The sequence below is a fragment of the Pteropus alecto genome, unplaced genomic scaffold (genome assembly GCF_000325575.1).
Source record: "Pteropus alecto unplaced genomic scaffold, ASM32557v1 scaffold63, whole genome shotgun sequence".
Lineage (NCBI taxonomy): Eukaryota > Metazoa > Chordata > Mammalia > Chiroptera > Pteropodidae > Pteropus > Pteropus alecto.
This window is the reverse complement of record NW_006434897.1, coordinates 8,915,549-8,930,779: the sequence shown is the minus strand read 5'-3', so window position 1 is coordinate 8,930,779 and position 15,231 is coordinate 8,915,549. Positions and strand designations below refer to the sequence as shown.

Here is a 15,231-nt window from a genome sequence, read left to right as displayed (position 1 = left end):
TGAGGGCCATGAGTCTAACTCCTCAGCAGTGACAAAAAGGGCTCCCCAGGGCTGCAACAGAGTTGAAAGGGATATTAGAAGTTTGGAGCAATGGCTTTTTACCAACTGAAACAAAAGTATTTAAATAATATAATAGCATCACCTTAATAGTGTGTACTGACTGCATATTAGTCCTAAATTTTCCCTAAGGAAACTTTTTTATGCAACCATTGATTCATGATAAGAAAGAAAAAGAAAAGAAAAAAGAAAATGAATGATAATGAAAATAACAGCTATAAGCAATGTGCGTTAATCTCACATGGAGTTGAAAGAAAAAAAAGACGAAAGAATAAGTACACTAAGATTTCACTGATAAAGTTTTTAATAAGTAAAATTAAACAATACTTACAGAGGAGCATAAATCATAAAGAAATGCAAGGAAGTGATTATTAAGGTTGTGAAGGAAAAGGATGAGTACAGGAAGAATTCTGGAGCAGTGGAAATGTTCTTTATAATTATGTGTTATCTCATATGCATATGTTTAAAAAACGTTTTTCTATTATCTTATGATTTGCAATAAAAAGGGAAAAAGTAAACCAAAATCTTTCCCCAGATAATGACTGGGAGCAATAGCATCAATGCCTTCGGGGAAAAATGGGCAGGGCTGCGGATCACAGTAACCACAGAGAAAGTGATTGGACAATAAAGAGCAGGGATAGTATTTATAGAATGACAGTTCATTACAGGAAACAGAGCGCCTCGGACGGAAGTGGAAGAACTTCTTAACTTAGAGAGCAATTTCCAAGGCGAGTTTTCCAGAGAAAAATGAGTACCAAGGGCAAAGTAAGCGAATATATTGTTTCTTTGTTCAATTCTTCTTTTTTTGTCTCTTTATACATTTGCTAAAAGAAACTTCCTTCAGGCATTACTCTCAGAAGGCATCAATTTAAAGTTAATCAAAAGTATTCCCCATGCTAGGAATTCAAGGAAATTACTGTGGATTCACCATAATGCTTACCACAAGGGTACTCCATTAAATGTTACTTATAATGGCCCTAAAAAAGAGAGATTTAAGTAACTATGTTATAATCATAAAATAGAATTTGCATTTATGAGAAGTAGTGTTAGAGAGGAATATGGAAAATATTCATAGTATATTAATAAGTAGAAAAAAGATTACAAAAATCACATATAATACTATCCCATTTGGGGACAGTCAAAGGATTTACCTCATAAAATTATAGGTGGATTTTATTTCTTTTGTTCTTATTTGTATTTTGAAACTTCTCATAATATATATTTAATTTGTAAATAAGACTAGTGATATTTTAAGATATAATTCAAAATTGCATAACAACAATCAAAAAACATATATTCATGTGCTGCTCAAAGACTGGGAAAATCATACCAAAAGCAAAAATAGTAGCATTAGAATGGAGGATTATAGGTTTGTTTCTTTTTACTTTCTTTCAATGTTACTTATATTTAAAATTAATTTAATTTATATTCTATTGATAAATTTAATTATTACATAAGCCTCACTTCTCAAACTTTTATGTGAATATGAAACACCTGGATCTTTTTCAAATGCAGATATATTGATTTAGTGATTTTGAGACAGAGCTTGTAGTTCTAATAAGTTCCCTGGTGATGTCAATAACTGGTGGTCTAAGGGAGGATCATATTCTTCTGTGATGAAGGAAAAAAATCAAAGCATTATATTAGGGTAAATCTTAATATATCTGTTGTTTTAAAAAATTAAAAATGTAATGAATATAATGTAGATTATGACTTCTTATTTTCAATGAACATCCTTTTTCTTTAAAATAATATAATGATATATAGCATCCAGGCACAAACTCTATGATTCTTTTTCAGGAAATTATAGTATCAACATGCTTTTTAATTTTTACCCACAATATTCTTCCTTTCCTTCTCCCTTCCATTTTTTCTTCCTTTCCCTTACCTTCTCCCTCCTTTTCTCCCCTTCTCTCTCTCCCTCTCTCCAACTCTCCCAGGTTATTAAATGCAAAGCAGCCATTGCCTGGGAATTAGGCAAGCCCCTTTGCATAGAAGAGGTTGAAGTAGCTCCCCCCAAGGCTCATGAAGTTCGCATTCAGGTGAGTGGGGACTTGCCTGGGCTGGACGGACAAGGCACTAAGTACAGCCTTCCCTCAGGTCAAGCCTCTGCAATGTGGCTAAGAGGCCCTGGAGTTTACAGTATGGGGGAATTATATTTTTAGATCCAGATAAAAAATAACCCTTACCCCCCCTAGGAGGGGTAAATTATTATTTATTTTTTAGAATATTAATAATAGGCTTAAAATTTAACTACATTAAGAATCAGATAAAGAAATTCACCTTGGATTAGAATTAGCTGTTTTGTTTGTTTGTTTGTTTGTTTGTTTGTTTGTTTGTTTCCCATTTGCCAATTATTGTAAAGTGTTATTAAAAGTAAGATAGAGAATTTGGTTCAAAACAAGAAAGAGGAAATACTGAAGTGCTGCCCTAGGCAGCATAAGGTTTTGGGTGCCCAGTTTAAGGGACCAGGAGTGGGTTAGCAGGGAGAAAAGACCATGTATTTCCTCCAGACTACTACATCAAGGGCTTATACATGAGAATAAATGAGACATCCTCATGAGCAGAATCTGAAATAATAATAATGATGATGATGATGATGATGATAATGATATAGCGGTAATTAATTTAGACAATCCTACCTAAATTTGGTATCTCACTTTTAACTATAAAATTTTACTACCTTTATTTCATTTCATGCAGTTTCAACAAAATTTGAACAAGGCCTAGAAACCTGTGCTTCCTCCATTCTCTCTGCCTATTAGACTTTAACTTTTCCCTATTCTTTTTTATTTCTCCTCTCCTAGAGAGAGTAACTGCCAATTATATCCGTTTTTATGATTTTCCAAAGACAGTAAAAAGTAGAAAACAAAGGCATATTTATAAGAGGAAAAGAATATGTCCTGATATATTTTGTTCTTTTATTTTTCAAAATATAATTCTTTTATCAAGCTCTAAGAGTGTTGTAAAGTTTCCAGGTGACATTGGGCCTAAAATTATCCACCTAACTATCCCAATGATACGATTACAGAAACATAACTTAAGTATGTGGTTGCTTTGTAGATAATCGCCACTGCTGTATGCCACACAGATGCCCATATTATCCATCCTAAAAGTACAGAGTCTGTGTTCCCGGTGATCCTTGGTCATGAGGGTGCAGGAATTGTGGAAAGCGTTGGGCCAGGAGTGACCAACTTCAAACCAGGTATTTTATTTTCTGATTCCAATTAAATGGAAATGTCAGGATATTTCAGAGGTAATTCCTAATACAGTCCTGGCTTAGCATGCTATAATTGATTTCTATTTACATAGAGGGATCACCTTTTCCAAAGCAAAACTGACACAATCTATCACAGTCTAACAATGAGACAGAATATTTGAAATCAGAGCCATCTAATAGTATCTGGGGAACATGGCCACTTTATTTACCTATAGCACTGAGAAATTGTACCATGAAGCAAAGCTACAAAGTTAGCTTAAACTGAAGCTTTCATGGAGGCACAAATGACAACTTAAAACAACCTCCTCTAAAAGAGAAAACTAATTTAAATAAGAATTTAAAGAATGAGGTCTTATGAGTGACTTAAGTGAGAAATATGTTAGTTTAAGTAACTTTTTGGAAGTTTGAAAAATAAAAATAATACATAAATGAAACATGTCAATGGCTAAAATTATTAACTTCCTATTTCATAACAGATCCACCAAATACTGAGGACTTATCAGGCAGGATGAACTGTGTCATTCTTTCTTCCTTTAATGAGAATGCTCCAAATCTAGAGGTCTATTGTATCTTTTCATTCCAAACAAGATCATAAAAACCAATTGCTCCCAAAGTTTATATCCATGAAGGGGTCTGGCTAATGTAGTCCCAGATCTGCTACTTACTGACTGTTAAGTCTCTTTTCTGTTACTCAGACTTCTTTTTTTCTAAAGTGGGGACAATGATAGCATGCATCCAAAAGGGTTGTTCTGAGAATTAAATGAGACAATAAAAGCAAACAGTTAAAATGGTATCTGGCACATACTAAATGTTGAACTAATGTTATTTATTATTGGACCTTGGTCATCAGAAGATAGAAGGCATTTTAAATTGAAATTAAATAAAAAGTTAAAAAATATAGAATTTGAGAGTAAAATAAGTGGTGAAACATGGAGATATCATATAAAGTTTACTCTCCATATCTAACCTATTACATCCACCTCTCCTATTATATAAAGGAGTTCTATTCCATACAGATGTTTAGAAATGTAATAAATAATAGTCATGATGCAGAGAGTTGCAATGACAGAAGAGTCCTTAGTCAAGACTCTTCCCCTGATGGTATCAATACAGATATGTTGCTCGATTGCCCAGCAGAGAAAAAAAGAAAAAGAAAGACAGAATATGCAATACTTGGGGTAATCAGCAATCTTAGATAGTAACAAAATGTTGTAGCCAGCTATATTTTCTGCTGAACACAAAATATATACCCTGAAGAATGGTGCTTTCCTCCACTGATTCATCTGGTAGGTGAATTTTATAAGTAACATCTTAGATACCAACCAACATATGGCCTTTCTTTCTAGGTGACAAAGTAATTCCACTCTACGTACCTCAATGTAGAAAATGCAAGTTCTGTCTGAGTCCACTCACAAATATTTGCGTGAAACTTGGGTAAGCCCTATACACTGTTAGTAAGAGTATATATTCATACAAATATTTTGGGCACGGCATTGGCAATACCTAAAAGGAGTTGAAGAGGTACATATTTTCTACCCACCACTTCTACTCTTAGGAGCATACAAAAAACTGTTGCAAGATCACCCGGGGATACATGTTCTAGAATGTTCATTGCAACATTGTTTATAATAGCAAACAATTGAAAATAGCACGAATGTTCATCAATAAGAGAATAGATTAACAAATTGCTATGCAACAACAGAATGGAATACTATGTAACAATGAAAATGGCTAAACTTGATCTACATGTATCAACATAGAATACAGTGGCCTCTCTTATCTGTAGTTTCACTTTCCATGGTTTCAGTTACCTACTCATGGTCAATTGCAGTCAGAAAATATTACATGGAAAATTCCAGAAATAAACAATTCGTAGTTTTAAATTACATGCCATTCTGAGTAGTGGGATGAAATCCCATGCCATCCCACCCCATACTGCCCAGAATGTGAATCATCTCTTTGTGAATCAAATCTTAATCACCTTATTCTTTACCAAGACTACAGAAAGATCTATTTGTCCTTAATGCTAATTAAAACTAGTTATCATACTGCTCTTATATCTATTGTTATGTCTCAATTTCCTCACTTATAAAATTGACATAATAATGCCTACTTCAAGGGTTATTGCAGATATTCAAAGAATTAATATGCCCTTTGCAAACTTTTAATGAAATAACAGACTTTGGCAATAACCATAAATTCTTTCTAATATCACAAAAAGAGAGATAAGGTATTACATGCCTTCAGATGAAAATACACAACACCACCTTTGAAGTATTCTTACAAAAATACAAAACCCTAATCAGATCAAGCATTTAGTTCAAAAATACTAGTTTAAAGGAAATCTGGCAATGGAGAAACATGTTAAACCAGATTACAGCAATGCCATCAGAAAAATCCAGAATGAAGAAAACTACCAAACAAATGGCTGTTTCTTCAACAAGTAAATTGCAAGGAAAAAACAACAGGAGAGGTGAAAATCTATAAATTAAAAGAGACTTGAGACATATCAACCAAATGCAATGTGTGGACCTATAAGAATCTTTATCTTTTAGAGATACATACTCAAATATTTGCAATGAAATAGTAATGTCTGGGATTTACTTCAAAATAATCCAAAATGGGGGAAGAATAGGTGGTAGTGTGAGAGGTAGGAAAGGGTAATAGATGGAATTAGATTAGCCATGAATTGGTAATTGCTGAACCCAGGAGATGGTTACATGGAGATTCATTATGCTATTCTTTCTACTTTTATATATGTTTGAGTTGTCCATAATAAAAAATGTTTTAAATTAATACATGTAAAACCCTTAAAAGAGTTTCTGGCATATAAAACTATTCAATAAAAAGTTTATTATCATCACTGTAATAGACTACTTCCATTATATTTATTATATTATGCATTATGTTATATATTATTTATATTATTTATATATTGTTTGCATTATATATTTATATAATATATTATATTACACATTACATAACATAACATAAATAACATAACATAACATTACATAACATGATAACATAAATAATATATAATATATTATATATTATATATTTATTTATGTATATACATATATATTTAGGCAAAAAGTCTCAAGTCATTTTCTCAATTTTTCCATCTTATAAAATCGTCATAACAAATATATAACACCTAACAGTTTTTTCAGGAAAGTAGTAAGTGGTCCATTTACTCTTTTTTGTATCTTTTTTTTTTTTTAATTCTCTAGTTCACTCGAAAATCCTCTTTTGGGCCAAAAACTAATGGAAGACAAAACAAGCAGATTTACCTGCAAAGGCAAATCAGTTTACCATTTCCTAGGGACCAGCACCTTCTCTCAGTACACTGTAGTATCAGATGTTAATCTTTCCAAAATAGACGATGATGTAAATTTAGAGAGAGTTTGTCTGCTTGGATGTGGATTTTCAACTGGCTACGGAGCTGCAATCAACACTGCTAAGGTAAAATGATTATCACAAGGTTATATATAATAGAAGTTACTAGGAGGCAGCGTGATAAAGCAGCTAGAATTATCTTCAATTCCTGGTTCTGTCATTTCTTACCTCTGTGATTTTTGGCAAATTATTTAACCTCTCTCCTCCTACCTCTTGATAATAATATCTGCTACAAATTGCTGTGGGAATAATTAAATCATATTACATATGTAAGACATCTGGCCCAGCAATTGGCATGTAGTTGGCACCCAGTTCATGTTAATTTTTTTTCCTACACTAGTACATTAATTATAGACCATCCCTAATTTAAATACAACTTAAATATGTCCCCTAAATATGAATCCTCAACCTGGGACAGCAGACCCACTCAAGAGACAATAGAAACTACAGAGACTCCCACCCATAATCATATAGCCTCTCCTATTTTCTCCCTGATGCTACAGATTCCTCTTCCTAAACTAGTAACTCATCTCTGCTTCTCATCCTATCCCTTTTGTGGTTCCAAGGGAGGGGCTCAAATGAGAAAAGGAAAGTGCAACAGTTTGTTGTGGCTGGAGTGCTGGAAATATCATGGAGATGAAGTTAAAAAGTGAAAGGGGTGAGATAATAAAAATCCTCCAAAGCCATGCAAGGAAATTTATACCTCATTTCATTTAAATGAATTGACAATTTGGGATGACTAAGTGAGTTAATTCATATCTAGAGAAATATTAGTGGCCATCCAAAACCAACTATAACATTAATACAATCAAATAAGGCCTATTAGAAATGTAGACAACAAGGTATCCCTTGTTGCCAGATGGGAGGAGGGTTGGAAGTGAGTGCAAAAGGGAATATAGTCAATAACATTGTAATAACTATGTATGGTATCAGGTGGGTACCAGATTTATTGGGGTGATCACTTCATAAGGTATGTAAATGTCTAATCACTATGTTGTACACCTGAAACTAATGTAATAGTGTAATAGAAAATTTTTTTGAATTTTAAAAAATATGGGGAAAAAAACAATAAACCCTTTAAAATAAGTGAGTTTTAGAATTTTATTCTGATAACACTAAAGGGAAAAAGAAAACAAGGAAACAATTTGCACTTGGGCTTGTTCCTTATGAACTGATCATCCTAATGGCTCTCAAATAATTCTCCAAATTTAGTCAGTGACACATCCTTGTTCACACTGGCAGATTTCCTTAAGTGGTTATGTTATTTTGTTTTATCACAGACAATTCTTTATTTAAATGTTCCTGTCCCCATATCATTCTGTTCCTTGAAAAAAAAAAAAAAAGTGGGAGCAGCTGCTTCTTAAGTTAATTTATCATTTTCCTGCCTGCAGGTCACCCCTGGTTCTACTTGTGCCGTCTTTGGTCTGGGAAGTGTCGGTCTTTCGGCTCTAATAGGTTGTAAAGTAGCAGGAGCTTCAAGAATTATAGCTATTGACATCAACAGTGAGAAGTTTACAAAGGCCAAAGGCCTTGGAGCCACTGACTGCCTCAATCCTAGAGACCTACAAAAACCCATCCAAGAGGTCATTATTGAAATGACCAATGGAGGTGTGGATTTTGCCTTTGACTGTGTAGGTGGATTTGAAGTCATGGTAGGTATGTTTTCATAATAGTATGTAATAAATAATATTTATTAACCTTAATAAACATTGATAGTATATATTAATGTATTAATTCATTTCACATTTCATATTCATATATTTATATAAATACATAAATTATATATTTATATAATAAGCAGTGTTCAATTTTATATTAGATATTATGCAATATTTTATAATTGATATTTAATAAATATTACTGATAAATACTTAATATTAATGTTATTAATCTTCCTATTTATCCTTCCACATGAAACAGCAATAAATTAAGAGAAAACTTAGAAAAAAATTTTTTAAAGAATTATGCCTATGAGAAGTGAAAAAAAAGAAAACAGATTTAAAGGAGGGAGTAAGAGAAGGTAAATGGTGCCACCTTAACAGCTGGGGATACCCATTCCCATTTAAAAGTAAAGCAGGGAGAGGTCAGCAACCTAAAGACAATCCAATTCTGTCAGATCTCAATAAATGGGCTACAAAATTAGGTCCAAATTATATATTTGAAATTTTCAATATATTAAACACACATACGAACACGAAGTGCAAAATGGAAAAGCGAATCTTTTTTTCCTGAACACTACAATTTTGTACCATTGAGATTTCCTCTCCTCTCAGGACAGGCTACATAATTTTCAATACCCTTCTGAAGGCCCTGAGTGACAGCACTGGCTGCATGCCCATGAAGCCAGCCATGTCTATATCACTCCAAAAAAAGAATAAAGAGCCAACCGTACAGGCAATAGATGGAAAAGTTAACTTGTCAGAGTATCCAGTTTTATTATCCAGTGAAGAGTCACCTAGTGCATATTTGCTCAAAGACGCTAAGTAGTTTTGTTTTGTTTTAATGAAATAACCAAAGAATTCATCAACTAAATTATCTGCCTGTGGCTCCTTCTTATTTCATTAGGGAGAGCTGTGAAGTAGCTGTGCATTATTTGCTTTTATTTACACATTCATTCAGCCTAGCTCCTAAAACCCTCTTTTAGGAAAGACATGAAAATAAAATTCTACACTTCAACCAGGAGCAGGCTTTGCTCTTTCTGCCCCTCGGTTCTTACCTGACTGACCCATTCTCCAGAAAAGTGAAGACCAGGAAGAGCTGCTAAGAGTAGCAGACTGCCATTGCTAGATCTTTCCTCTCAAAATAATTTCATTGTAATAATATGACTGTTTAAAAGTGGATTTGAAAGGTAATAAGCTCTCAATAGATGTTAGCTATTACTGAAAATTCATGCAGTAAGGGCTCCTTATCCTGCACTGCTCCCTTGTGTTCAAAGCCTAAGGTCCTGCTTTCTTAATTGTCCTTGGCACCTGCAGTTTGCAATGTGCCACATCCATTCCTCCACTTCGCAGAGCTCAAGTGTTTTACAAACATTGAAATTCAACCATTTACCTTATTTTTCTAATACAAATATTCTCAACACTGGCTGTACTTTAGAAGTGCCTGAGGAGTTATTGGGTTTCTTTAGTACCACATCCCAGAATATTCTCATGAATGGAGCACATCCCAGGATATTCTCATGAGTTGGGGGCCCAGGCGCCAATATTTTTTATAAGTTTCTCAAGTTGAGAACCACTGATCTAAAACTTGGCACGTTCTATTAACTTATTTATTGTACCAAGAAACATGTTTTAAATTATGGAATAGAATTACAATAGAGAATCCAAATAAAAAGAGATGGATTTATTTACTCACAAAAAGAAGAGCTAGCTACCCTTCCACTAGAAGTTTCCATAACTAGGAAAAGATACATTTCTGGGTTGTAGAGGAGATTCCAATAATAGGTATAAACTTGATTTCAATGACCTCTCATGCTGTAAATCAGCCTAAAAACCCACAACACAATTAACAAATCATAATAACTGATAATTTTATAAGATTTTGAGGATTAAAAATAATTCTCATCAAAAGTTATCAGAGCCTACTAAATAAAATACTGTATTTCCATATAATACACATTTAATTAAGTCATCATTCTATCATTATGGAATTTAATTCTTTGCTTGGATCAAAGTCAGAAATGTAGAAAAAGCAATAGGAAAAACATTTTTTTAAAAAGTCAGTGTAAGCAGCTATCTTCAGGTGACAGGTAATGCCGGTGGTCTTTTCCCCTCTCTATGGATCTCTATATATAAATAAAAATGTTTCTGCTATATAAAAATAAAAATGTTTCTGCTATATAAAAAGTACAGAAAATAGAAGAGTTGCTATTTAGAAGTGTTAGGAATTTCCAAAACAATAAATAATCACATAATCAAACAAAAATTTCAAAACATGTTCTTCAAGTTCTAGTCATTGATTTCTTCTGCCACTAAAAAGGCAGAAAAAGAGAGAAAAGACAAAGAATTTACTGTACTTCAAATTGCTTCTTTTGTATAGTGATCAGTGATGAAAAGGAACTATATTTCCTATTGAGACTTCTATAAAAGTAAAACTTGCCCCAACAGGTCAGAATCAATTGACTGCTGACTATGGCAAGGATATAGGAAAATGTTTACATTTTTCTTTTGTAATATTAGTCTCAAAACATTTTAAATGTTCATCTATTTACCTACCATAAGACTTATATGTGGAATGGCCATCCAGAAGTTTATATCTTTCTTTAACTTATTTACATTTTCAATCCCTGGCATTTTTATATTATTCCCAAACTTATCATAGGTTACCATAATGTTTTCTCTTTCTCTCACGCAAAGATCAATGCAACTCCCCTGGCCCACTATCTTCCATATGGTGACTCAGCAATCAAGGAGGTTCAAATTTGTGGCTTCGCAATCTCTACCTAAGGTCCTCTTGGTTGTTACAGCAGGAGAAGGGACAACTGACAAGTTGCACACTGGCTTTTCTGTTCTGCCTAGAAAATGACACACATCACTTCTGCCCATAGCCCATTGGCCAGAACTAGTCACATAACTCTACCTAACTATAAGAAAGCTAAAAAGTGTAGCGATGCAGATGAAATGTTTCATGAGCAGCAGTCAATGTCATTTTGTTTAACTATTTTACTCTCTGATTTAAACAGCATTTCTTTTCATTTATCCTACACTGAGATCTACTAAGTTTGCAGTATGTGCCTCATTCTATGCTCTAGTGAATACTTAACTACCCTCTTTTAATGACTTTAAATATTTTGATCCTATACCCCAGGAATTGCAAACATTTTAGTATATACCCATGGTAAATAGTCAAAAGCTTTTTGATTAGAGTTTACAGAGTTTATAGTCTATACACTTTCCTAACTTCATGTATGTGTATTTTTCTTGATATACAATGATATACATTCTAGGTTCATATAACTATGGCATTAAACAGGGTGAAGTACTATGTTACATTTCTTTTAAATATCATTTTTTGATGAATCTCAAAGTTTTATTGGATGTTCTATCTGAAACAAAAGGTTCAAAGCTTAATCTATCACACTATGACGTCCCATTATCTCATAAGCAGAATTGAATAAATCTTCCCTAAAACATACTACATATCCACACTGGAGTCATATTCTACTTTTCTACTTACTCAGCTGGTCTTTTTTGTTTGACTTTCCAGAAAGCAGCCCTGGAATGCACAACAGTAGGTTGGGGATCATGTACTCTCATTGGAGTAGCCATGCAGAACAAAGAACTGATTCTTTCTCCATTGGAGTTAATTATGGGCCGTACTATCAATGGAACATTATTTGGTGGTCAGTTTTTTTTTCTTTTAATATTCTCCATAGTACTACTCAAATTCTTAAAATAAATGTTATTGAAAGGAAAGAAAAATAATTTGTTGTTTAAATATTAAGTACCTAGAAAACATCTAAAGACTACAGGAAATCTATTCTATAAATTACTTGAAAGTAAACAGTTTGTATAGATAGGTAACTACAACTTGAAAATTGAACAAACACAGAAGAGCAAACAATAAACTTTGACCAAACTGAGATAATTTCTTATCTAGAAGTAGAAAATAATTTGAATTTTTCTTATGAAGAAAAAATTTTAAGTAGATGAAAATACATAAAATTAAAGATGGGGAGGGGTTTAGTCTATACGGAGCAAGCTGAAGCTGGCCTGATAATTTCATTCATTCAACTCTGACCAAACTACATCTTCATGACAAATACCATGTCTTTACTTGGCATTTTGGCCAAATTACAGGTTGGAAAAGTGCGGATTCTATCCCAAAGCTGGTTACTGACTACAAGAATAAGAAATTCAATCTAGATGCTTTGGTAACCAGTACTTTGCCTTTTGACAAAATCAATGAGGCACTTGACCTAATACTCCAAGGAAAAAGGTAAATTAGCAAACAGATGGGTAAGTGGCTTGAAAAACCTTTACTATATTATTTTTCTTTGATGTAAAAAACTAATCAGTTTTTTTTTTTTTCCGACACTTTCCACATCATCAGAGGTACTAAATCTGCTTTAAATATTAAATAGAGGCCATTTGGGAAGGAAAAAAAAGCTTCCTACAGTGTAACCTCAGGTCCCTTTGGTCCAATATAGCCCTGGCTCTGGAATCATTATATTCTGACAAAGAGTGCCCACTTCAGGCCCTTCTTTATCAGAATCAGGTGAAAACCATGGAGATGTGAACAATGAGTGGCAGGTATCAGATACTTAAAGGATGCCCCAACTCTCTTGTCTCCTTGCTTTGTCATTGGCCTCCTGGAAGATACATTCTGACCCACAATTTTAGCTTTATTGTGCTTTCTTGACATGGATGGACCCTGATAACTGATTTATAGAAATGTCCCAATTAGGGGCTCCCTAGCAGTTGGGGAGTGGGTAAGGCTAGGATCAACAATTTTTATTAAAACGATCAAGTATACAGCCTTGATCAATAGAGGCAAAAGACAAAACACCAGGAACAATGCTGCACAGAGGAGATGCAGGACAAAAAAAAAAAAAAAGAGGCAAAGAGAAGACATTACAAAAGAAAAGGAATGAGGAAAAGTCTAAAGTTAAATGACAGAATTTTGACACAAAGAAGAAATGTTACAAAAGAAAATAGATCCACGGTAAAAGGACCCAGGCTACTTCATGGGAAAGAAACGCAAGAAAACGTCCCTACTGACATGAACTCCCTAACTTGCAAACAAGTTAGCTATAACATATCAAAGAGTTCAATTTTTAAAAAAAGACATCAACATTCTTTTTAAAGCTACACTAAGTAACTTAATGTATGAGTCCCACGTCTCGCTCAATCTCAAATATTCCTCAAGGAATATTCCTCAAGTTAGGAGTTTGGTTGGCATTTGGGGCCTGAGACCCTGCAGCTTCTAGCTCCTCCTCCCCCAGTCATAAATTTACCCAACAAGAGATGCTAAGTGGCAGCCAAGAGAAAATGTTGCATTACTTTATTAATAACTGAGCAAGTCTCCCACACTCTTAAAGCAGGCCTAGTAATCAGTGGTAGAATGGAGGCCTAGGGGAAACACCTGAATGAAACCTCCTTCTTCCACCCTGGCTCGCTGACCGCCCACACAGATGGAAAAGCAGCATCAGAGAAGGCAGAGGGTGGAACTACCCAGGTGTGCTCATTGTATGGCTACTGGAAACATAATTGAGGACAGGCCTTCCTGCTATACTAACTGCATAGAAGCAAGAAAGTGGAGAAAAGGGATGGTATACAATGATCAATTAGTCTGTTATGGCACAGTGCCCCTCATTTATGGTGAAAGAAGGACACAAAGATTCTTCCTCTACAGGGAAGTATAGCTTCCAGTCCCTGAGTGAAGAAGACATTTATGCATGGCAACCTGCTGATGCCACAGATTTCACAGCTCCAGCAGTAAGGTCCAAGATAAGGAATTCTGTCCTTGAGGTTTATCTCCCTCTTTGCTTCTACATGTAGAAGGAGTTATCCAGGAGTAGGAATATTTGTATTCTCAGAAAGTAGCATTCCAACACACCAATCACCCCCTCTTTTGATGCCCAAATTGCTCTAGGCTACAGGAGAGCCAAGAGCAATGACCATTCCAAGGCGAAAAGCTCACTACAACCATGATATGCTCTACTTCTCAACAGCACCACTGGGCAAAAAAGACCTTGCTGAGGACCAAGCAAGGGTCCTCACTTTTCCCCCAGTTTTTTGGCATTATATATATCAAGTATCGTCAATGCCATGAATGGAAGAGGATGACAAGATAAATAAAATTAGACTTAGCAAACTATATCTCTAAAGAAAGATTGAATCATATTCTGAAATGGAAAAACAAAAATTATTTGTGGGTTTTGGTTAAATTAACTATGAAAATTATACTGATTATTGTTTTATAATTATTAACAGCATTCGAACAATTCTGACCTTTTGAAGATGCCGGGTGAAATTTGGAACACTATCTGACTGAATATGAACCGGTTACTTTATTACCTGATATGATCAAGTAATATCATATTTGAAGATGCCGGGTGAAATTTGGAACACTATCTGACTGAATATGAACTGGTTACTTTATTACCTGATATGATCAACAAGAATCACCATGAATTTAAACAAATATTTAGTTAATATCTCAACATCAAATAGTTATAAAGATTATAGCATTCGTATCCATAAAATATATTAACATTTCCTATATTAAATAACTATGATAACTGATGTGTTTATGAATAGAATCATATGATGTTTAGGAATTGTTTAAAACTAGTTCTAGAGAAGTGGGAATGAGAAACTAGGAAAAATCACTATTATTTATGTGAATAAGATACATACATCTTTAAAATAGATATTATATATGTACATGTATACATATACAATGCTATTATGTAATTTGTTTTTTAATAAACTGCTAAATAATTTTCTCTTAAACATTTGTCGATTTCTTTTCTCTTAGCCCCACTTTACCATTGTGAACTATAATCACAAGTTGTGGGATATCAGAAGTAGGATATGTATATAAATGAATGA

At 33.8% G+C, this 15,231-nt stretch overlaps 1 protein-coding gene across 2 annotated transcripts; it reads left to right on the top strand.

Annotated features, from left to right (window-relative positions):
- Positions 1-758: 758 nt before the first annotated feature.
- ADH4 (alcohol dehydrogenase 4 (class II), pi polypeptide) lies at positions 759-14,755 on the top strand. 2 transcript variants are annotated; one of them, XM_006910757.2, is made up of 9 exons: positions 759-822; positions 1,998-2,099; positions 3,121-3,262; positions 4,624-4,711; positions 6,511-6,742; positions 8,068-8,328; positions 11,882-12,017; positions 12,475-12,613; positions 14,611-14,755. In XM_006910757.2, exons 1-9 carry the CDS (start codon positions 805-807, stop codon positions 14,633-14,635), a joined length of 1,143 nt encoding a protein of 380 aa, XP_006910819.1. In that variant the 5' UTR covers positions 759-804; the 3' UTR covers positions 14,636-14,755. The 2 variants fall into 2 exon arrangements, with proteins under 2 accessions (XP_006910819.1, XP_006910820.1); XM_006910758.2 differs by having other exon boundaries at positions 805-822; positions 8,068-8,332; positions 11,886-12,017.
- The last annotated feature ends 476 nt before the right edge of the window (positions 14,756-15,231 follow it).